The 23,726-nt window shown below is 47.9% G+C and overlaps 1 protein-coding gene and 1 long non-coding RNA gene across 9 annotated transcripts in view; both read right to left on the bottom strand.

Annotated features, from left to right (window-relative positions):
- Positions 1 to 1,028: 1,028 nt before the first annotated feature.
- LOC141144061 (ubiquitin carboxyl-terminal hydrolase CYLD-like) overlaps positions 1,029 to 23,726 on the bottom strand; it is a 70,757-nt gene continuing 48,059 nt past the window's right edge. For 2 of the 3 annotated variants that reach the window (XM_073629420.1, XM_073629421.1), the window contains 3 exons: positions 22,637 to 22,755; positions 12,075 to 12,288; positions 1,029 to 9,484 (listed from right to left, as the gene is read on the bottom strand). In XM_073629420.1, coding sequence (XP_073485521.1) covers positions 9,300 to 9,484; positions 12,075 to 12,288; positions 22,637 to 22,755 — 518 coding nt within the window. In that variant the 3' untranslated portion in view covers positions 1,029 to 9,299. The remainder of the gene's footprint in view (positions 9,485 to 12,074; positions 12,289 to 22,636; positions 22,756 to 23,726) is intronic. The other variant, XR_012244341.1, reaches the window with a different exon arrangement.
- Positions 13,178 to 22,597, bottom strand: LOC141144062 (uncharacterized). 6 transcript variants are annotated; one of them, XR_012244346.1, is made up of 5 exons: positions 21,810 to 22,597; positions 21,442 to 21,717; positions 21,173 to 21,218; positions 17,224 to 19,010; positions 13,178 to 14,693 (listed from the first exon to the last, which is right to left on the bottom strand). It is a non-coding gene; the product is annotated as an uncharacterized lncRNA (long non-coding RNA). The 6 variants fall into 6 exon arrangements; XR_012244345.1 differs by having other exon boundaries at positions 21,173 to 21,487; positions 21,580 to 21,717; XR_012244344.1 differs by having other exon boundaries at positions 13,179 to 14,693; positions 17,224 to 18,136; positions 18,183 to 19,010; positions 21,173 to 21,717; positions 21,810 to 22,596.

Here is a 23,726-nt window from a genome sequence, read left to right as displayed (position 1 = left end):
ATGGAGGGAGGCAATGTACGTCACATCCTCCACTTCCAATGGGGAAGAGATGCAATGTGACACTGGGATAGGAAGTATTTAATTTGGATGTGTGTCCACCTACATCATATCTTCTTATTCCTATGGAGCACATAGGGTGGCACCAGGACAGAACATGTTTAATTTGGAAGGTGTCCATGTACGTCTTATCCTCCTGTTCCTATGGAGAGGAATACAGGGTGTCACTGGGGCAGGATATTTGCAATTTTGTGGGGTGGCCACATACATCATATCCTTCTATTCCTATGGAGAGGAATATAGGGTGTCACCGGGACAGGAAATGTGTAATTTGGAGGGGTGTCCACGTATGTCATGTTTCTCCAGAAATATGTTTATACAAAGCTTGTTGAAATTCACTCACTGTTGGACTAATTAGTCAACCAAAAGTAAGTGAAATTAAACATGGTTGGAATAAACCGAGATCTATACTTAACCAAAAGGTTAAAAAGAAACCCAAACATTTTTTTTTAAAAGAGCCAGACTCAATGGGGCACTTGGTCTTTTCCTGCCGTCCCTCTTCTGTATTTTGGTGAAGGTGGTGGAGACGGCAGGATGCGGTGATTAATGAAGCTGGTGGAGACGGCAGGACACGGTCACTTTCCGTCATATACCTTCCAAACCACCTGGTGAAAAACTGCTGAAACCACTAAAAAGCTACAACAGCAGGAGATCACAATTCTATTACCTATTTATGAAAACTTCCTTTTCTGGTGCCAACATGGCAGAATACACGTGGTAGTAGCCCTGCCTACTTCCACCCACAAGACCAGTGCAAAGTTATAAAAAGTTAATGCCCAAACAACAGTTCATTCATAAAGTTAATTCCAAGGGCTCACTATATGGCTGGGCTGCAGCTATCGAAAGTACTGGCACTGGTCTTTTGGGTGGAAGTAGGCGGGGCTACTACCACATGTGTACTGCCACAGATTGGCGCCAGGAATGGAAAATTGCGGTATTAGATACAATTTTCCACTTTTTAGCTTCTGCTATAAATTTTTTTTTATTGATGTTGATGGGTCTACCAGCTGTTGCCCCCTCCGACGTTTTCCAGGCTTCTAGTGAGTGTTTTTCTCAGAGCTCCAGAAATCTGTTCAAAAATGGTCTCTGAGCCATCAATGAAAGTGCAAATTAGCTCCTCCTCTGGTAGAGGATTATGGGTAGTAGCAATAAGTTGATCTCCTCATATTTTATAACTCACGGGTAGACAATGTATTGACACCAAATTTTTTTTTTTCGATTGCAAAGACCCTGTGTTCCACCGCACAATCCAGTTCCCCAGCATTAGCACAGACCTCATCATGTATTTGTATCCACCTTCCCACCGAATGGTCTTCCCAAGACCGATATAAGTTTGTGGCATCCTGTAAAATATTGCATGACTTGGCCCAGGCATTTAGAATACGGACATATCCAACCTAAAGCAAACCTTGCATTTTTATATAAGGTCAATGTATTTACCAAAATTACTCACCCTACACCTCAGCTTCTGGTGTGCTCACCAAGGTTAGGGTGATGTTGTTGGGTCTTCTTCCTGGGTTCTAGGAGAGCAGAGGAGCCAAAATATCACAAGAACATGCGTGCACACAGAAAGTCAGATGTGAGGTATTTTTTTCTTTTTTGTTTTAATTTTTTTATCATTGTGTTTTTATTCAGGATATTGAGGAACTAGCTAATAAGTAGACCTTTCATTTTTAATTAAAAAGCTAATAAAGCAAACCTGTACCCATTGAGGGCAAGTAACTAAGTAACCATTACAAGGACAGGTTCCTCCAGTGCCCAGGGCAAGGATCCAGAAGTGTACCTCTCTCCCCAACTGGTAATAAATGCCTTAAAATAAGTGTACCACTCTGTGCCTATTTTTTGCCCCCTTGCAAATCTGCGCCCAGGGCAGGTTTCCCTCCTGCCCACTTGTTGTCCCGGCCCTGTAAGTAACTAATTGATAGCATGCCCCAACTACTACTCGTACTTGCCTCCCACGCACTCCACCACTACTCCATTAACAAGCCAGAGCCATGAGGAAAAGCTGTGTGTAAGTTCTTGGTCTGGTTGGAGCTTACCCAAGGCTGAGGGCCTTTCCTGCCTCAATGTGACGGCACTGGACCCATCACTTCAACATTGGAGGATGGGAGTCATAAGACCAGAAATTCAGGGTATGTATCCTAGCTCCAACAAGTGAAAGGGTTGGAAGGAGAGCGTAGTGAAGAGCAGGTAGCAAGCAAGAGAGTCCCTAAAAAAGCAGGTTCTGCTCATCACCCAAGGTGGGCAATATTCTCCGTTTGGACTTGGTGGATCTGAGCTATTTCACAGGATGCCACAGTGTTGGACAATGTAAACGCCATCTGGTCTTAAGCTGACCAAACAATGGGAATTTGGCGACTGGCACGGGAAGTAACTTTTTTGATCTTGGCAAATACACATGACCTCCTCTGACCGATGCATTTTACTGAGCTTAATCCTTATTTGGTGAAATGTGTTGGAGGAAGGTTCCAGGTGGGGCTTTATGTTTGTTTGGGTCAATAAAGCCGTTTGAGACATGGAACAAGCCTTTGCTTAGCCTTGGCACCTGACTTACAGGACAGGTGGCCCAGTGAGATAGGCTTAGTAATGTCGGTGTGTCCAATAGGAATTTGGGTTCATGTGCATTTGAGGTCTTTACTTTTGTTGGAGAACTTGATAAGGGGAATGAGTTAGGCAGAATTTTTAGCTTTCAGCTCAAAGACTTTTAATTCTGATAATATCAGCTGAAAAATACTGAGCCATGCTTCGGTAAGATCACCACCAGATATTTTGTGAATAGTGATAAAGGTTGGGGACCCCAAACGAGGGAATGCTCTAGCGGACTCAGTAAATGTGAAACATCTTATCAGTCAGGTTTGGGCAGACTGCAGTTCTTGAAGAACTACTAGTCCCAACGCACCATCCCATGGTCTCTCGGTAAACCGGGAGGTCGGTGTTGGCTTGGGACTGGGTGGCTTCACCCTGGGAGTGCCTTATAGACCTCAGATGTGGACTGTAGGATGCCACGAGTTTTACACTGGAGTGCCTTATTGCCAGGTAGGGGGACAAAGAGTCGCCATGTTGAATGGCTGTGGCGCAAACAATGTATTTATGGAAGAAAAGAGCCCGGTGTTGGCATTGCTGGACATTAAACTGGAAGAATTGTGACAAAATTACTCTTAATAAAAAAAAGATGAAAAAAAAAACTCCTTTCCTTGTTTTCTTTTTTTTGTATTTATTGAATGCATTGCACATTGAAAATCTTTACCCTGAGATATTAAAGAGAAACACGAGTCTTTTTTTTTTTTTTAATTAGATATACTGTACATGTGATCAGCTTAATGAAAAATAATCTTATCAATGTATATAAAATTTGGTTTCAATGTGTAGTTTCCGATTATATATGGAGCATCTGTATTGGCTTATTACATATGCAGTGTCTCCCATCATGCCTCTGCCTCTGGGTGCCATGCTTGTGGCTGCCAGGTTCTTGCTATGCCTCATGGGACTTGTAGTTCTGCAACAGCTGGAGGTCTGCTGATTGCATATCCCTGATCTAAACAAAGAGAAAGGGACTAAGAACAGAGCTTCCCCAGTCCCTTTCTCTACGGCCTCAGCTGCACTGGGAATGGGAAGTGCTCTTTGCTGAGCTGCTTCCTGTTCATTCACTAACTAAAGCATAGTAAACATAGTTTACTATGCTTCAGTTAAGAATGAACACAGGAGAGATCGGTACAGATCACTCACTGTGTTCATTCATCCATCCTGAAACATCCCCAGTAGCAGCTGGTGGGAGGGAAGACGAAGGAAGCTGGCAGCTCTGCAGGGTGGAGGCGGGGGACGCCAGGAAGCAGGGAGAATTGGCACCGCACAGGGTGAGTAGGATGTGCCCAGGCACACCCAGCACACCCCTATGCTTCCAAGTCTGCTCAGACTGACTGCAGGAGACAGACACTGTGGGGGAGATTTACTAAAACTGGAACATGCAAAAATCCATTGCAACTCTGAATAGCAACCAACAACCAGCTTCCAGGTTTTATTATCAAAGCTTAATTAAACAAGCTGAAGTTAGAAGCTGATTGGCTACAATGTAGACCAGGGATCTGCAATTAGCGGACCTCCAGTGTAGACAGTACACCAGGTTTAGTAAATCTCCCCCCATTGTGTGATTATTTGACCTCAGCAGATGTGGGGTTAGCTGACCACATTTAGGCACTAGATGAAGCATCTACAAAATTTGGTCAAAAAAATATGGAACAGCATTTAATTCATAGAAAGATACATTTTCAAAAACATTACAACCGCCGAATCTCTGTACTCGCTGAAAAGACACTGTAGCTTCTCTTTAAATGTAGAAAAATGTCATCATAAAGAGCAACATTACCTCCATTCAGAACCTCCCAGACAGTCCTGGGCAAGTGCAAGCAGTTCCTGAGACATAAAGTACCGGAATTCTGCGACATGTCTCTCGGGATCGGACCATGTCCCACCATATTATTCATTTACAGGCATTGGATCAGCTGTAGGGGAACATTGTTCTGTCCAGGTGAACCATGAAATGTGTGAAATCTTTTCTTGACCATTGAAGGACACAGGAAGTCTTTGGGTTATACTGCCACCTACCGGAGGATTGGACACTCACACAAAAAAAAACAACACACTGTTGGCAAGTCCCTGATAACCCCCTTCTTCTCCCAGCATGCCTCAGTTTTTTCACTAGTGTCCTAGAAGGATGGATGTCTTATCTTCAGCTCTGCTGGGAAAAGTCTAACCTCATTTTTTTGCTGCCATTTTTGTTGATCCTCCAGCATCAGTTCCCTATGTTAGGCTTACCACCCAGGCTTTTCACGTTTCTTTGCCATCAGGTGAAGGCTGCAGCCTCATCAGATTCTAGCTTCGGTTGTAAGGTCCTTCAGGTGGTCCTTGGAGTTGCAGGCAGTCCCCAGTTTTTATATGGTTTAGGTTGGGCCTGTTAGTGATTGTTTGCTGCATTTCCCACCCTCACCTCTCAATTGGAATGCTTTTGGATGTCCCAAAGGTGAAGGACGTCTTGGTTCCCTCAATGGAGGAGGAAAAAAAAAAAAGGATTTTTATATTCACCAAAAAAATCTTTTTTTTTTTTTTTTCAGTCAAAGGTCCCACCCCTCTGTATTTATGATCAAGCTCTCTTTACCGGTGTAGCCACCTTGTCCTAAATAGGGGCTACTAGTTAAATTTAGCTATACTGGGTGGTAGGCAAGTGTTTTTGATCATTTGGGTTCTCCCTAAATCCAGTGTAGCTGTAGTTGCTCCCTTTTGCCAGCGGGTGTCACTGGTACCTCCTGGTATCGGTATAATAAGCTACGGTAAAAATGGTTTAGGAATATTTATACTTCTCTTAGCCAACCAGTAGGAGTTTCCTGGCCGATGGTGCGTGCTGGGGGGAGAGTATAAATATCTGTGGAGGTCACGTGATCGCTCCCTTCCACCATGACCTGGGGTAGGTGTTGCATGAAGCCTGAGGCCTAACCATGTGCTCAAGGCTCTGTGATTTGGAGCCTGTCAAAGGACAGGGAAGGATCTGACGAGGACCTGAGATGAAGTACTATAGGTTACTCGGCCATAGGGGGGGACTGTGGAGAGCCTGTAAAAGTGTCAAGATGGTCTCATCCAGTCAATTTCTGCATTTACTGTAACTCTTGGTTGCTATTGAAGACCACTATTGGTAAGAAAGTACAGAAAGCTGGGTACAGCTTAGGCTCTTTTCTGTACTATTGTCTGTTTTTTGTGGGGGGGGTCTGCTTGTTTTTTTTTTTGGCTGTCCTGACCCAAAACCCATCTCTCCATGAAATTTCATTGAGTAATAAACATTATTTTGTTCTGCTTTGAAAGTGACTGGCACCCACCTTTCTACATCTGTTGTTATCCCTAAAAACTACACCCTGACACCATGCCCCTAAAACTGAGGCATGTTGGTCGTAGGAAGGGATTATCCTGGGCTGGCCTACAGTTTTTTGTTTGTCAGTGTCCAATCCTCCTGTAGGCGGCAGTATAACCCAAAGGTCAAAGACTTCCTGTGCCCCTCAATGGACAAAAATGAAAAAAAGGGTTGTATGGCGAGTATGAAAATCCAATTTTATCCTCCATTCGGATTGAAGAGGGTTTTGGGCTGGGGGCCCCCTGGGTCATTACCAAGAACATATGTTGGGCTGGTGATTGTGGTTGGACCTGCAATCACTCCACACTCTACTGCTGTGCCCCGGCTTCTGCCTCCATCCAGTGCCACTGGTCCCTTCTGGGTTCATTGATGGCCAGTGGCATTCAACCCACTTCCTGTGAGCCCAGGCTTTTTTTTATTTTTTTTTTACATGCCCCCTATGAGGACATCATCACATAATACTACTGGTCTGAGCACCACTTACATATCATGTTAATGCCACTTCCTCCAGAAGGAAGGGCTGTTACAAGGAAGACGAGGAAGAGTCTGTGATGTCACCATACCGAGAGTTTTTTGTAAAAAAAAAAAAAAAAAAAGGCAGGCTTTGGAGGGGTGGTATTGCTGAAGGAAGGGGTGGCTTACGGATGAAGTTACTTTATAAATCACTCAGTAGCAGGATATTAAAGATTGCCCATGTAGCTCTAGCCTAACTTAAGTAAAATAGTAAGACTGACTGTAGTCTATATCAATCCTGCGACGTTATCTCTATTAGCATTGAGGGGAAGCTAGTAATGGCTGAAACATGACCACCACCATTGCTGACTTTGAATAATAGATACCTGACCATCATGCTGATCCCCGGCTTCAATACTTTAAACCAGTAACCCAGAACAAGTATATAGGTAATAATTTCTAGTTTTCATATGCATGTGTATAACATATGCTGCATATGTTATACTCTATATCAGGGGTCTCCAAACTTTCTAAACAAAGGGCCAGTTTATTGCCATCCAGACTTTGGGGGGGGAGGGGGGGGAGACTGTGGCCAGCAGGGGTGGAGATTTTCCTGGCAGCAGTGGGAGTAAACATCACCACATTTGTTTTTAAGGGAAGCAATAGTGCCCCATTGTTTGGTGTCAGTGGAAGAAATGGTGCTCCATTGCTGATATCAGTTGTCAGAATAGTGTCTCATATCAGTGGGTGAAATAGTACCCCAAGGGCTGGATTAGAGCAAAGGGCTGTAGTTTGGAGACCACAGCTCTATATGGACAGAGGTATGTGGACATCTAACCATCACACCTTCACGTGTTTGTTGGACTTACCATTCCAAAACCATGGCCACTAATATTGAGTTGACACCCCTCCCCTCCTCACTGCTTTGCAACTATAACATCCTCCACTCTTTTGGGAAGAATTTCCAGAAAATTTGAGTGCTTGAGAATTTGTGCCCATTTGTGAGTTCAAGTACTAATGTTGGATGAGAAGACTAAGCTTTGGCCTTCCAATTCATCCCAAAGATGTGCAGTCAGGGCTCTGTGAAGGACACTAGAGTTCCTACACACCAAACTGGTCACACCATGTTTTTATGGAGCTGGCTTTGTACACAGGGGACCAGTCATGGTGGGACAATAAAGGGTCTTACCCAAACTGTTATCACAAAGTTGGAAGAGCACAAATAACTAAAATGTCTTTGTATGATGTAATATTAACAATACTGTTCACTGGGGACACCTGAACTCCATCATTTAGAAGATGTCCACATAATTCTTGTCATATAATGTACTTTACCTAATTGAAGCCAATGACTCAGTATAACAGCCAGGTTTTTCAGAAGGAGATCAGCAATGGCTGGTCCACTTTAAAATATTAGCTATAAGTTGAATTGTGTAGGCAGAGTCATTTGCCTGTTCCCTGTATCCCTTGAAGAAGACTTCAATGTCAAAATGTCCCTGCTATAGTTCCTGGTTCTATTCCCCCATCTTGAAGCTGTGATAAGTTTTCTGCTCATCTAGGGGTGTTAAATAGTTTGCAAATCCAGCAGGGATGGTGGGAACCCTTCAAAATGAGCACAGACGGTGTTTAGACCTGGGAACTCTGCACAGGGATGGTGGGAACTCCTCATAATGGGCACAGCGGGTGTACAGACCTGGGAACTCGGCACAGGGATGGTGTGAACCCCTCATAATGGGCACAGACCTGGAAACTCAGCACAGGGATGGTGGGAACCCCTCATAATGGGCACAGCGGGTGTACAGACCTGGGAACTCGGCACAGGGATGGTGTGAACCCCTCATAATGGGCACAGTAGGTGTACAGACCTGGGAACTCAGCACAGGGATGGTGGGAACCCCTCATAATGGGCACAGCGGGTGTACAGACCTGGGAACTCAGTACAGTGATGGCAAGAACCCTTCATAATGCACACAGCAGGTGCGAAGTCCCAGGAACTCAGTACAGGAGTTGTTGGGACTTATTATAACAGGCACAGCAGGTGTGTGTAATGAAGATAAGATTCTCTCATAATGGACATAGTGGGTAAACTGTCCTGGGAACTCCGCACAGAGACAGTGGGCACCCCTGAAAATGGCCACAGCAGGTGTACAGACCCAGGAACTCAGTGCAGGGCTGGTGAGAAACCTGTGTGATAGACACAGCAGGTGTGCAGACCCAGGAACTCAGGGAAGGAATGTTGGCAGCTCCTCATAATGAACACAGCAGGTGTACAGACCTGGCAACTCAGCACAGGGATGGTGAGAACCCCTCATAATGGGCACACCAGGTGTGCAGACCCAGGAATTCAGGGTAGGGGTGATGGGAAGCCTTCAAAAGGGCATAGCAGGTGTGGAGACCCAGGAACTCGGGGGAGGGATGGTGGAAACCCTCATAAAGGGGACAGCAGTTGTACAGAACTGGGAACTCAGGGCAGAGATCTCACTTATGAGTCCCTGAGAGGTTGAAGAGTGTCAGGGGAATAAACAGAGCTAACTAAGATGGGCAAATATACATTGTTTACAGTCTAGAATGTATCTTTAACATTACCAATGTGAACTTGTTTCTTGAAGATGTCCAGGAACTGCACTTACATTGAATGGTGGCTCGTAGGAGGGAGGGACTTCAAGTGCAAATCCAGACTTAATGATTGTCTTATTTATAACGATATAACAATAAGTCTTATTTTGACAGAAGCAGCAATTTTTTGGTAAGATTTCTATCCATTAGTTTTTTTCCAGATTAACAACCCTTTGCGGATAACGTTGCTTTCAACAGACTTGCATCACACTTATATGTCCTCCAACTTTCCCAGAAGGTCCTCCTGATAAGCAACACTGAGCGGTGTTATTCTGTCTCATTTGTAGAGCGCCATCCTCTTGGACTGGTACATGTACATATAGGCATCACAGAAGAGGCGTTTGGCAACACCTTTCATCTCGCGGGGGTTTTGGTTGATGAGGTCTTTCAGCGGAGAGGCCAGGTAAGTGGCCACCTCTGGGCAGAGGGTGACTCGGGGGATGTTGTAGCCATTTTCGCTACCTGCAAGGACAACATGGCAGAAGGTTAAAGCCGATTAAACTCATGTGAAAGCCCTGTGAGTGGGCCTTACTGCAAAAGTGCAAATAAAACACAAACTAAACCGTGAGCACTCAAGGGGTTTAAGGATAAGATTCTGCTGTTCAAGGACTTCCATTTAAAGTGAATTTGGAAATTCCCATAGGAACAAATTATATTTATGGCTGGGAAAATTAAGAACAACCCTATAGAACAAATAGAAATGCATCATCATTGTCCAATAACTTCAATAAAATATTACAGACCTTACTACCGTTCAGTGTCTGCCACCCCTCTCTGCCAATCCCTCCACTGTCTTCCACTCACCCAACGAATACAATTCAAAATACTAACAACATACAAACCCATCACAACTCTGCCTCCACCCACCTAGCCTCATATAACAATCAAAATATTCTCTTCGCTCCACCCAAACCTCCTGGCTTGCTAGCTCACCATGCTCGTCTCCGGGGCTTCTCCAGAGTCTCTTTCATGCTCTGGAACTCCTTAACCTAATTTTTGTTCCAATACCTCCTGCTCTCTAGCTCCCTTATTACCTCCTTCCATACTCACCTCCAGGACTTCTCCAGAGCCTCTTCCATGGAACTCCCTAAAATAATTTCTGTCCCAATACCTCCTGCTCTCTAGCTCCCTTGTCACCTCCTCCCATGCTCAACTGCAGGACTTCTCCAGAGCCTCACCCATATTCTGGAACTACTTAGACTAATTTTTGTCCCAAGACCTCCCACTCTTTAGCTCTCTTGTCACATCCTCCCATGCTCACTTCCAGGACTTCTCCAGAGATTCTCCCATCCTCTGGCACTCCTTAACATAATTTCTGTCCCAAGACCTCCTGCTCTCTAGCTCCCTTATTACCTCCTTCCATACCTCCAGAGCCTCTTCCATGGAACTCCCTAAACTAATTTCTGTCCCAAGACCTTCTGCTCTCTAGCTCCCTTATTACCTCCTTCCATACCTCCAGAGCCTCTTCCATGGAACTCCCTAAACTAATTTCTGTCCCAAGACCTCCTGCTCTCTAGCTCCCTTATTACCTCCTTCCATACCTCCAGAGCCTCTTCCATGGAACTCCCTAAACTAATTTCTGTCCCAATACCTCCTCCCATGCTCAACTGCAGGACTTCTCCAGAGCCTCACCCATATTCTGGAACTACTAGCCTAATTTTTGTCCCAAGACCTCCCACTCTTTAGCTCTCTTGTCACATCCTCCCATGCTCACTTCCAGGACTTCGCCAGAGAATCTCCCATCCTCGGGCACTCCTTAACATAATTTCTGTCCCAAGAAGTCCTTCTCTCTAGCTCCCTTGCCACCTCCTCTCGTGATCTTATTGACACTGATACTTCACTCATCTAAAATACCCTTCACTCAGGAAGTGAAGGGCAGCTCATCTTATTTCTCTCTCCAGGCTCTAATAGATTTGCAGCTTTTTTTTTTTTTTTTTTTTTTTAATTTATGGGAAGCTGGTACCTTTTTGACAGGTACTCGCTTCCCACTCAAACCTCTCCTAGCATGACTTTTGTCGGACCAACCTCCTCCTGTCCAGAGCCTCCTGGGACACATTACACAAGGCTGCGGGTTCAGTTTTACTGCACTACCAGTCCTCAAGCAAGCACAGTGTAGAGCGGCGTGTGAGACATCATGAAGTCACAGGCGGCTCTCAAATCCAAAATGGTGGCACGGAGATCTGAAGTCCAGCAAAGACTTGGCTGCCGGGGGGAAAACCAGCCAAAGTCTTCAAAGATATTGGTTACCATAGTTCTTGTGCCAAGAACAGCCATTCCATTTTCAGAATGCCCCCCCAAAAAAAAAAATCATACTGTTATTGCAGGGTAGGGGGTTGGTAACTCTTCCCCGGGTCAAATTCGGTAAGGTTTCAGAGAATCCTGTTTGAAATTTGGGAAACCAGAACTTAGCAATGGATCCCACTGAACTCTATGGGGAAGGAGGCAATCTTGTTAAATTCCACACATTTTTCGGGTTAACAGGCTAACTATTGTACAGAGAGGCATAAAAAGGCAGTGTGAGAAGACGCCTTTTTCGAAAAGCCTTTTTATTGGCCCTTTCAAGCCTACTTGCCATAGTTCAAAGGCTTTGCAGTGCATTATGGTTTAAAAAAATTCTCCTGGGCATATTTGCACAAAAAGGATCTGCATCAAACCCATAGTAGCAGTAAACCCAAAATTCATCCCTTTGTTTAGGCTCAAATTTCATGCAGCCCTCGTTTCCCCCTTTGGAAGCTAGTGAACTAAGGGATGCAAATTCCTGAACAGACCACCTTCCTGGAGAACACCTTTAAATTTTAAATCCAAATGAAAGCATGGCTCATTTATAGGTGCACACTGCGGGCCTGACTCACCCACTGCCATCTTGTATCTTTTGGTTTACTGGTGAGGCCTCCTGCCTGGTTTTCTTGGCTCTGTATCTTAGCCCTTAGCCCAAGCAAGGAAATCAAGAAAACCCCACAAGCCACAGCAGGTATAGAGGAGTGGGACCTCCGTGTAGAGATCTCACCATCAGACCCCTTTAAGTGAAATATGCCATTCAGTGGTTCATTACCATATCGGTCCGCCATACTATCGAAGAACATCCAGCTTCCCTTCTCCACCCCGTACTTAACGAAAGACACGTAGTGACTGGTCTCTATACACAGCACAGCAAACAGTTCCAGAGTCTCCCGAGGGATCTTCTTTGTCCCCTGAGCTTTTAGGAAGGTGTCTGGGATCTTTAGAGGGATGGGTATGTGATTTTTTCGCTTGTGATGGCTGTGAGCCTAGAAAATGAAAAGAAATGGAATCAACTGCAGTTTTAGATGTGGGCACACTAGAGAAACGGCATAATGACGTGTAACCCATACAGGGGTGTACCTAGAGCAAATGGCACCCCCCCCCAACTTTATATAAATATAAAAACACCCCACTGTGCTCCCTGCATACCTCTGCACCCCCCCAATATCTCTTTGTCTCTAATGTGTACCCCCTCTCCACAACTGTACCTCTGGAACCCTTTACATTACACAGCCCCCCCCCCCCACACCCAGCTATGGACCCCTGCACATTGTGCCCCCCCTTGCTCTAGACCCTTGTACATTACACATTGCCCTCCCCAAGCTCTGAACCCCTGCACATTACACATTGCCCCCCTCAGCTCGGGACTTCTGCACATTGCCCCCCCCCAGCTCGGGACCCCTGCACACTGCACATTGCACATTTCCCCCCAGCTCGGGACCCCTGCACATTGTGCCCCCCCAGCTCAGAACCCCTGCACATTGCCTCCCCAGCTCGGGACCCCTGCACATTGTGCCCCTGCCAGCTCGGCACCCCTGCACATTGCGGGCCCCCCAGCTCGGGACCCCATGCATGTAGAGGTGGAGACACAGCAGCACAGAACAGAGGGCTGGAACTGCTGGAGTTAATTTTTCATATTACCAATGCTAAAGATTGATTGTTAGGAGCACCTAGCAACCATCACCTGCTGGTTAACTTGAAAAGTTAAGTCCAGCAGTTGCCATCCTTTCTCCAGCACCCGCTCACTCACTGTCTCTCTCCACCGCAAAGGCGGCTCAATGTGAAAGCGGCGGCCGGCCCTGGGTGTCAGTCACCCGGGTATGGTTCGCACACGGGCACCCCGCATTTTGTCACAGCTCACCTCTCCCTGCGCTGGTTGTCACAGCCCCCCCTGCTGGTACACCACTGAACCCATAATATTCAATATTCACATTTCCAGAAGTCTTTGATTTCCGGCACACATAATGATATGCAGAAAAGGGACAACTGAGATCTACACTCTAGCACATGCCTCACTCCCCAGTATCCATGTCACCACTGAGATCTACACCCTACACCTCACTCCCCAGTATCCATGTCACCACTGAGATCTACACCCTACACCTCACTCCCCAGTATCCATGTCACCACTGAGATCTACACCCTACACCTCACTCCCCAGTATCCATGTCACAACTGGGATCTACACCCTACACCTCACTCCCCAGTATCCATGTCACAACTGGGATCTACACCCTACACCTCACTCCCCAGTATCCATGTCACCACTGAGATCTACACCGCACACCTCACTCCCCAGTATTCATGTCACCACTGAGATCTACACCCTACACCTCACTCCCCAGTATCCATGTCACCACTGAGATCTACACCCTACACCTCACTCCCCAGTATTCATGTCACCACTGAGATCTACACCCTACACCTCACTCCCCAGTATCCATGTCACCACTGAGATCTACACCCTACACCTCACTCCCCAGTATCCATGTCACCACTGAGATCTACGCCCTACACCTCACTCCCCAGTATCCATGTCACCACTGAGATCTACACCCTACACCTCACTCCCCAGTATTCATGTCACCACTGAGATCTACACCCTACACCTCACTCCCCAGTATCCATGTCACCATTAAGATCTACACCCTACACCTCACTCCCCAGTATCCATGTCACCACTGAGATCTACACCCTACACCTCACTCCCCAGTATCCATGTCACCACTGAGATCTACACCCTACACCTCACTCCCCAGTATCCATGTCACCACTGAGATCTACACCGCACACCTCACTCCCCAGTATCCATGTCACCACTGAGATCTACACCCTACACCTCACTCCCCAGTATCCATGTCACCACTGAGCTCTACACCCTGCACCTCACTCCCCAGTATCCATGTCACCACTGAGATCTACACACTACACCTCACTCCCCAGTATCCATGTCACCACTAAGATCTACACCCTACACCTCACTCCCCAGTATCCATGTCACCACTGAGATCTACACCCTACACCTCACTCCCCAGTATTCATGTCACCACTGAGATCTACACCCTACATCTCACTCCCCAGTATCCATGTCACCACTGAGATCTACACTGTACACCTCACTCCCCAGTATCCATGTCACCACTGAGATCTACACCCTACATCTCACTCCCCAGTATCCATGTCACCACTGAGATCTACACCGCACATCTCACTCCCCAGTATCCATGTCACCACTAAGATCTACACCCTACACCTCACTCCCCAGTATCCATGTCACCACTGAGATCTACACCCTACACCTCACTCCCCAGTATTCATGTCACCACTGAGATCTACACCCTACATCTCACTCCCCAGTATCCATGTCACCACTGAGATCTACACTGTACACCTCACTCCCCAGTATCCATGTCACCACTGAGATCTACACCCTACACCTCACTCCCCAGTATTCATGTCACCACTGAGATCTACACCCTACACCTCACTCCCCAGTATCCATGTCACCACTGAGATCTACACCCTACACCTCACTCCCCAGTATCCATGTCACCACTGAGATCTACACCCTGCACCTCATTCCCCAGTATCCATGTCACCACTGAGATCTACACCCTGCACCTCACTCCCCAGTATCCATGTCACCACTGAGATCTACACCCTACACCTCACTCCCCAGTATCCAGGTCACCACTGAGATCTACACCCTACACCTCACTCCCCAGTATCCAGGTCACCACTGAGATCTACACCCTACACCTCACTTCCCAGTATCCAGGTCACCACTGGGATCTACACCCTACACCTCACTCCCCAGTATCCAGGTCACCACTGAGATCTACACCCTACACCTCACTCCCCAGTATCCATGTCACCACTGAGATCTACACCCTACACCTCACTTCCCAGTATCCAGGTCACCACTGAGATCTACACCCTACACCTCACTCCCCAGTATCCATGTCACCACTAAGATCTACACCCTACACCTCACTCCCCAGTATCCACGTCACCACTGAGATCTACACCCTACACCTCACTCCCCAGTATCCAGGTCACCACTGAGATCTACACCCTACACCTCACTCCCCAGTATCCATGTCACAACTGAGATCTACACCGCACACCTCACTCCCCAGTATTCATGTCACCACTGAGATCTACACCCTGCACCTCACTCCCCAGTATCCATGTCACCACTGAGATCTACACCCTACACCTCACTCCCCAGTATTCATGTCACCACTAAGATCTACACCCTACACCTCACTCCCCAATATCCATGTCACCACTAAGATCTACACCCTACACCTCACTCCCCAGTATCCAGGTCACCACTGAGATCTACACCCTACACCTCACTCCCCAGTATCCAGGTCACCACTGAGATCTACACCCTACACCTCACTCCCCAGTATCCATGTCACAACTGAGATCTACACCGCACACCTCACTCCCCAGTATTCATGTCACCACTGAGATCTACACCCTGCACCTCACTCCCCAGTATCCATGTCACCACTGAGATCTACACCCTACACCTCACTCCCCAGTATTCATGTCACCACTAAGATCTACACCCTACACCTCACTCCCCAATATCCATGTCACCACTGAGATCTACACCGCACATCTCACTCCCCAGTATCCATGTCACTACTGAGATCTACACCCTGCACCTCACTCCCCAGTATCCATGTCACCACTGAGATCTACACCCTACACCTCACTCCCCAGTATCCAGGTCACCACTGAGATCTACACCGCACACCTCACTCCCCAGTATTCATGTCACCACTAAGATCTACACCCTACACCTCACTCCCCAATATCCATGTCACCACTGAGATCTACACCGCACATCTCACTCCCCAGTATCCATGTCACCACTGAGATCTACACCCTACACCTCACTCCCCAGTATCCATGTCACCACTGACATCTACACCCTACACCTCACTCCCCAGTATCCATGTCACCACTGAGATCTACACCCTACACCTCACTCCCCAGTATCCATGTCACCACTGAGATCTACACCCTACACCTCACTCCCCAGTATCAAGGTCACCACTGAGATCTACACCCTACACCTCACTCCCCAGTATCCATGTCACCACTGACATCTACACCCTACACCTCACTCCCCAGTATCCATGTCACCACTGAGATCTACACCCTACACCTCACTCCCCAGTATTCATGTCACCACTGAGATCTACACCCTACACCTCACTCCCCAGTATCAAGGTCACCACTGAGATCTACACCCTACACCTCACTCCCCAGTATCCATGTCACCACTGACATCTACACCCTACACCTCACTCCCCAGTATCCATGTCACCACTGAGATCTACACCCTACACCTCACTCCCCAGTATTCATGTCACCACTGAGATCTACACCCTACACCTCACTCCCCAGTATTCATGTCACCACTGATATTTACACCCTACACCTCACTCCCCAGTATTCATGTCACCACTGAGATCTACACCCTACACCTCACTCCCCAGTATCCAGGTCACCACTGAGATCTACACCCTACACCTCACTCCCCAGTATCCATGTCACCACTGAGATCTACACCCTACACCTCACTCCCCAGTATCAAGGTCACCACTGAGATCTACACCCTACACCTCACTCCCCAGTATCCATGTCACCACTGACATCTACACCCTACACCTCACTCCCCAGTATCCATGTCACCACTGAGATCTACACCCTACACCTCACTCCCCAGTATTCATGTCACCACTGAGATCTACACCCTACACCTCACTCCCCAGTATTCATGTCACCACTGATATTTACACCCTACACCTCACTCCCCAGTATTCATGTCACCACTGAGATCTACACCCTACACCTCACTCCCCAGTATCCAGGTCACCACTGAGATCTACACCCTACACCTCACTCCCCAGTATCCATGTCACCACTGAGATCTACACACTACACCTCACTCCCCAGTATCCATGTCACCATTAAGATCTACACCCTACACCTCACTCCCCAGTATCCATGTCACCACTGAGATCTACACCTCACTCCCCAGTATCCATGTCACCACTGAGATCTACACCCTACACCTCACTCCCCAGTATTCATGTCACCACTGAGATCTACACCCTACACCTCACTCCCCAGTATTCATGTCACCACTGGGATCTACACCCTACACCTCACTCCCCAGTATCCATGTCACCACTGAGATCTACACCCTACACCTCACTCCCCAGTATCCATGTCACCACTGAGATCTACACCCTACACCTCACTCCCCAGTATCCATGTCACCACTGAGATCTACACTGTACACCTCACTCCCCAGTATCCATGTCACCACTGAGATCTACACCCTACACCTCACTCCCCAGTATCCATGTCACCACTGAGATCTACACCCTACACCTCACTCCCCAGTATCCATGTCACCACTGAGATCTACACCCTACACCTCACTCCCCAGTATTCATGTCACCACTGGGATCTACACCCTACACCTCACTCCCCAGTATTCATGTCACCACTGAGATCTACACCCTACACCTCACTCCCCAGTATTCATGTCACCACTGGGATCTACACCCTACACCTCACTCCCCAGTATTCATGTCACCACTGAGATCTACACTGTACACCTCACTCCCCAGTATCCATGTCACCACTGAGATCTACACCCTACACCTCACTCCCCAGTATCCATGTCACCACTGAGATCTACACCCTACACCTCACTCCCCAGTATTCATGTCACCACTGAGATCTACACTGTACACCTCACTCCCCAGTATCCATGTCACCACTGAGATCTACACCCTACACCTCACTCCCCAGTATCCATGTCACCACTGAGATCTACACCCTACACCTCACTCCCCAGTATCCATGTCACCACTGAGATCTACACCGCACACCTCACTCCCCAGTATCCATGTCACCACTGAGATCTACACCCTACACCTCACTCCCCAGTATCCATGTCACCACTGAGATCTACACCCTACACCTCACTCCCCAGTATCCATGTCACCACTGAGATCTACACCCTACACCTCACTCCCCAGTATCCAGGTCACCACTGAGATCTACACCATACACCTCACTCCCCAGTATCCATGTCACCACTGAGATCTACACTGTACACCTCACTCCCCAGTATCCATGTCACCACTGAGATCTACACCCTACATCTCACTCCCCAGTATCCATGTCACCACTGAGATCTACACCGCACATCTCACTCCCCAGTATCCATGTCACCACTAAGATCTACACCCTACACCTCACTCCCCAGTATCCATGTCACCACTGAGATCTACACCCTACACCTCACTCCCCAGTATTCATGTCACCACTGAGATCTACACCCTACATCTCACTCCCCAGTATCCATGTCACCACTGAGATCTACACTGTACACCTCACTCCCCAGTATCCATGTCACCACTGAGATCTACACCCTACACCTCACTCCCCAGTATTCATGTCACCACTGAGATCTACACCCTACACCTCACTCCCCAGTATCCATGTCACCACTGAGATCTACACCCTACACCTCACTCCCCAGTATCCATGTCACCACTGAGATCTACACCCTGCACCTCATTCCCCAGTATCCATGTCACCACTGAGATCTACACCCTGCACCTCACTCCCCAGTATCCATGTCACCACTGAGATCTACACCCTACACCTCACTCCCCAGTATCCAGGTCACCACTGAGATCTACACCCTACACCTCACTCCCCAGTATCCAGGTCACCACTGAGATCTACACCCTACACCTCACTTCCCAGTATCCAGGTCACCACTGAGATCTACACCCTACACCTCACTCCCCAGTATCCAGGTCACCACTGAGATCTACACCCTACACCTCACTCCCCAGTATCCATGTCACCACTGAGATCTACACCCTACACCTCACTTCCCAGTATCCATGTCACCACTAAGATCTACACCCTACACCTCACTCCCCAGTATCCAGGTCACCACTGAGATCTACACCCTACACCTCACTCCCCAGTATCCATGTCACCACTAAGATCTACACCCTACACCTCACTCCCCAGTATCCAGGTCACCACTGAGATCTACACCCTACACCTCACTCCCCAGTATCCAGGTCACCACTGAGATCTACACCCTACACCTCACTCCCCAGTATCCATGTCACAACTGAGATCTACACCGCACACCTCACTCCCCAGTATTCATGTCACCACTGAGATCTACACCCTACACCTCACTCCCCAGTATTCATGTCACCACTGAGATCTACACCGCACACCTCACTCCCCAGTATTCATGTCACCACTGAGATCTACACCCTACACCTCACTCCCCAGTATTCATGTCACCACTAAGATCTACACCCTACACCTCACTCCCCAGTATCCATGTCACCACTGAGATCTACACCCTACACCTCACTCCCCAGTATTCATGTCACCACTAAGATCTACACCCTACACCTCACTCCCCAATATCCATGTCACCACTGAGATCTACACCGCACATCTCACTCCCCAGTATCCATGTCACTACTGAGATCTACACCCTGCACCTCACTCCCCAGTATCCATGTCACCACTGAGATCTACACCCTACACCTCACTCCCCAGTATCCAGGTCACCACTGAGATCTACACCGCACACCTCACTCCCCAGTATTCATGTCACCACTGAGATCTACACCCTACACCTCACTCCCCAATATCCATGTCACCACTGAGATCTACACCCTACACCTCACTCCCCAATATCCATGTCACCACTGAGATCTACACCGCACATCTCACTCCCCAGTATCCATGTCACCACTGAGATCTACACCCTACACCTCACTCCCCAGTATCCATGTCACCACTGACATCTACACCCTACACCTCACTCCCCAGTATCCATGTCACCACTGAGATCTACACCCTACACCTCACTCCCCAGTATCCATGTCACCACTGAGATCTACACCCTACACCTCACTCCCCAGTATCAAGGTCACCACTGAGATCTACACCCTACACCTCACTCCCCAGTATCCATGTCACCACTGACATCTACACCCTACACCTCACTCCCCAGTATCCATGTCACCACTGAGATCTACACCCTACACCTCACTCCCCAGTATTCATGTCACCACTGAGATCTACACCCTACACCTCACTCCCCAGTATCAAGGTCACCACTGAGATCTACACCCTACACCTCACTCCCCAGTATCCATGTCACCACTGACATCTACACCCTACACCTCACTCCCCAGTATCCATGTCACCACTGAGATCTACACCCTACACCTCACTCCCCAGTATTCATGTCACCACTGAGATCTACACCCTACACCTCACTCCCCAGTATTCATGTCACCACTGATATTTACACCCTACACCTCACTCCCCAGTATTCATGTCACCACTGAGATCTACACCCTACACCTCACTCCCCAGTATCCAGGTCACCACTGAGATCTACACCCTACACCTCACTCCCCAGTATCCATGTCACCACTGAGATCTACACCCTACACCTCACTCCCCAGTATCAAGGTCACCACTGAGATCTACACCCTACACCTCACTCCCCAGTATCCATGTCACCACTGACATCTACACCCTACACCTCACTCCCCAGTATCCATGTCACCACTGAGATCTACACCCTACACCTCACTCCCCAGTATTCATGTCACCACTGAGATCTACACCCTACACCTCACTCCCCAGTATTCATGTCACCACTGATATTTACACCCTACACCTCACTCCCCAGTATTCATGTCACCACTGAGATCTACACCCTACACCTCACTCCCCAGTATCCAGGTCACCACTGAGATCTACACCCTACACCTCACTCCCCAGTATCCATGTCACCACTGAGATCTACACACTACACCTCACTCCCCAGTATCCATGTCACCATTAAGATCTACACCCTACACCTCACTCCCCAGTATCCATGTCACCACTGAGATCTACACCTCACTCCCCAGTATCCATGTCACCACTGAGATCTACACCCTACACCTCACTCCCCAGTATTCATGTCACCACTGAGATCTACACCCTACACCTCACTCCCCAGTATTCATGTCACCACTGGGATCTACACCCTACACCTCACTCCCCAGTATCCATGTCACCACTGAGATCTACACACTACACCTCACTCCCCAGTATTCATGTCACCACTGAGATCTACACCCTACACCTCACTCCCCAGTATCCATGTCACCACTGAGATCTACACCCTACACCTCACTCCCCAGTATCCATGTCACCACTGAGATCTACACTGTACACCTCACTCCCCAGTATCCATGTCACCACTGAGATCTACACCCTACACCTCACTCCCCAGTATCCATGTCACCACTGAGATCTACACCCTACACCTCACTCCCCAGTATTCATGTCACCACTGAGATCTACACCCTACACCTCACTCCCCAGTATTCATGTCACCACTGGGATCTACACCCTACACCTCACTCCCCAGTATTCATGTCACCACTGAGATCTACACCGCACACCTCACTCCCCAGTATCCATGTCACCACTGAGATCTACACCCTACACCTCACTCCCCAGTATCCATGTCACCACTGAGATCTACACCCTACACCTCACTCCCCAGTATTCATGTCACCACTGAGATCTACACTGTACACCTCACTCCCCAGTATCCATGTCACCACTGAGATCTACACCCTACACCTCACTCCCCAGTATCCATGTCACCACTGAGATCTACACCCTACACCTCACTCCCCAGTATCCATGTCACCACTGAGATCTACACCCTACACCTCACTCCCCAGTATCCATGTCACCACTGAGATCTACACCCTACACCTCACTCCCCAGTATCCAGGTCACCACTGAGATCTACACCCTACACCTCACTCCCCAGTATCCATGTCACCACTGAGATCTACACCCTACACCTCACTCCCCAGTATCCATGTCACCACTGAGATCTACACCCTACACCTCACTCCCCAGTATCCATGTCACCACTGAGATCTACACCCTACACCTCACTCCCCAGTATCCAGGTCACCACTGAGATCTACACCATACACCTCACTCCCCAGTATCCATGTCACCACTGAGATTCACACCCTATCAATGGGATTTGCACTCCAGTAAACGCAGCTTGCTCCCCATTGTCCAGGTCACCAGTGAGTTGCACTCCAGTACACCCATGTCACTCCCCAATGTCCATATCACAAGTGAGATTGTTACTCCAGGAAGGTAAAATATAAAACATTAGAATTCACACTGAATATAACGATACCCATTGTGTTCTACCTGCTGACAGCAGAGGCTGCAGTATTGCTTCAGGCCTTGCTGGGAGAGGAGGTCATCCTTGAAACAATCAGAACATTCAAAGACGGCCAATTGTCCACACACGATGCACTCCCGGGGATCTGCCAGAGACATAATGTAATGGTATATATGCAGGATCCTACTTCTATATAATGGTATATACACAGGATCCTACTTCTATATGGAGAGACACAATGTAACAATATATATCTCTATAATCCCACTTCTATATTGGTATCTGGAGAGACACAATGTAACAATATATCTCTCTATAATTCCACTTCTATATGGAGAGACACAATGTAACAATATAGATCTCTATAGTCCCACTTCTATACAGATCTGTGTGATCAGTTTCCCTTCCTCCCCATATATAAAGCTTATGAAGCTTGTGAAGCCACTCTGTCGGTCGCACTCAGATGTCATGAATGAAGTACAGTGCAGGGGCAGCAGTCCTGCATCGTAAGTCAGGACCCCGGGGGCCCACCCACATCCCAAAGCATCAGAGGAAAGTGGAGAGCGGAATAAGTTAAATAAAACTGACTAACCCCCCCCCCCCCCTGCCACCCATGTAACACATATGTGTGGCAGCAAAGAGGGTGGGCTATAAACACCCACATGCTGCACATAGGCGTCCATGGGCAGCTATAGCTTCTGTTCTGATCGCGCTCACAGTGCGCCCCCCAGCAGAGTGACTGAGCTGTCATAGGCAGCTCTCTGTCTCTAGACATAATTGGAAGCAGGTAGGATGGGCTACTGACCATGTGACCACTGTAACAGCCAATCACCATGGTCACCTGATCGGGAAGTCTGTCCCCCCTGGATGTGAAGAACCATTTATTGGAAGTGTTAGTTCTTCATCTCTGACAATGGGCTTAACACACCACCCTTACACCGTGAATCAAGATGGCCAAGGAGATACCCTATCAGGGGCGGGTCCATGGAACTCTGTACTCCCTGTATGTCTTCAGTCTTCCAGGTTGTATGATGCCAGGTGTAATTCACCATGAAGACTGAGGACATCTAGTGGTGAAAATGAATTACTGGGGGGGGGGGGGGGGGTTGTCAGCTC

This window comes from Aquarana catesbeiana, linkage group LG05 (assembly GCF_042186555.1).
Source record: "Aquarana catesbeiana isolate 2022-GZ linkage group LG05, ASM4218655v1, whole genome shotgun sequence".
NCBI classification, from domain to species: domain Eukaryota; kingdom Metazoa; phylum Chordata; class Amphibia; order Anura; family Ranidae; genus Aquarana; species Aquarana catesbeiana.
This window is presented reverse-complemented; position numbering and strand designations above follow the sequence as displayed.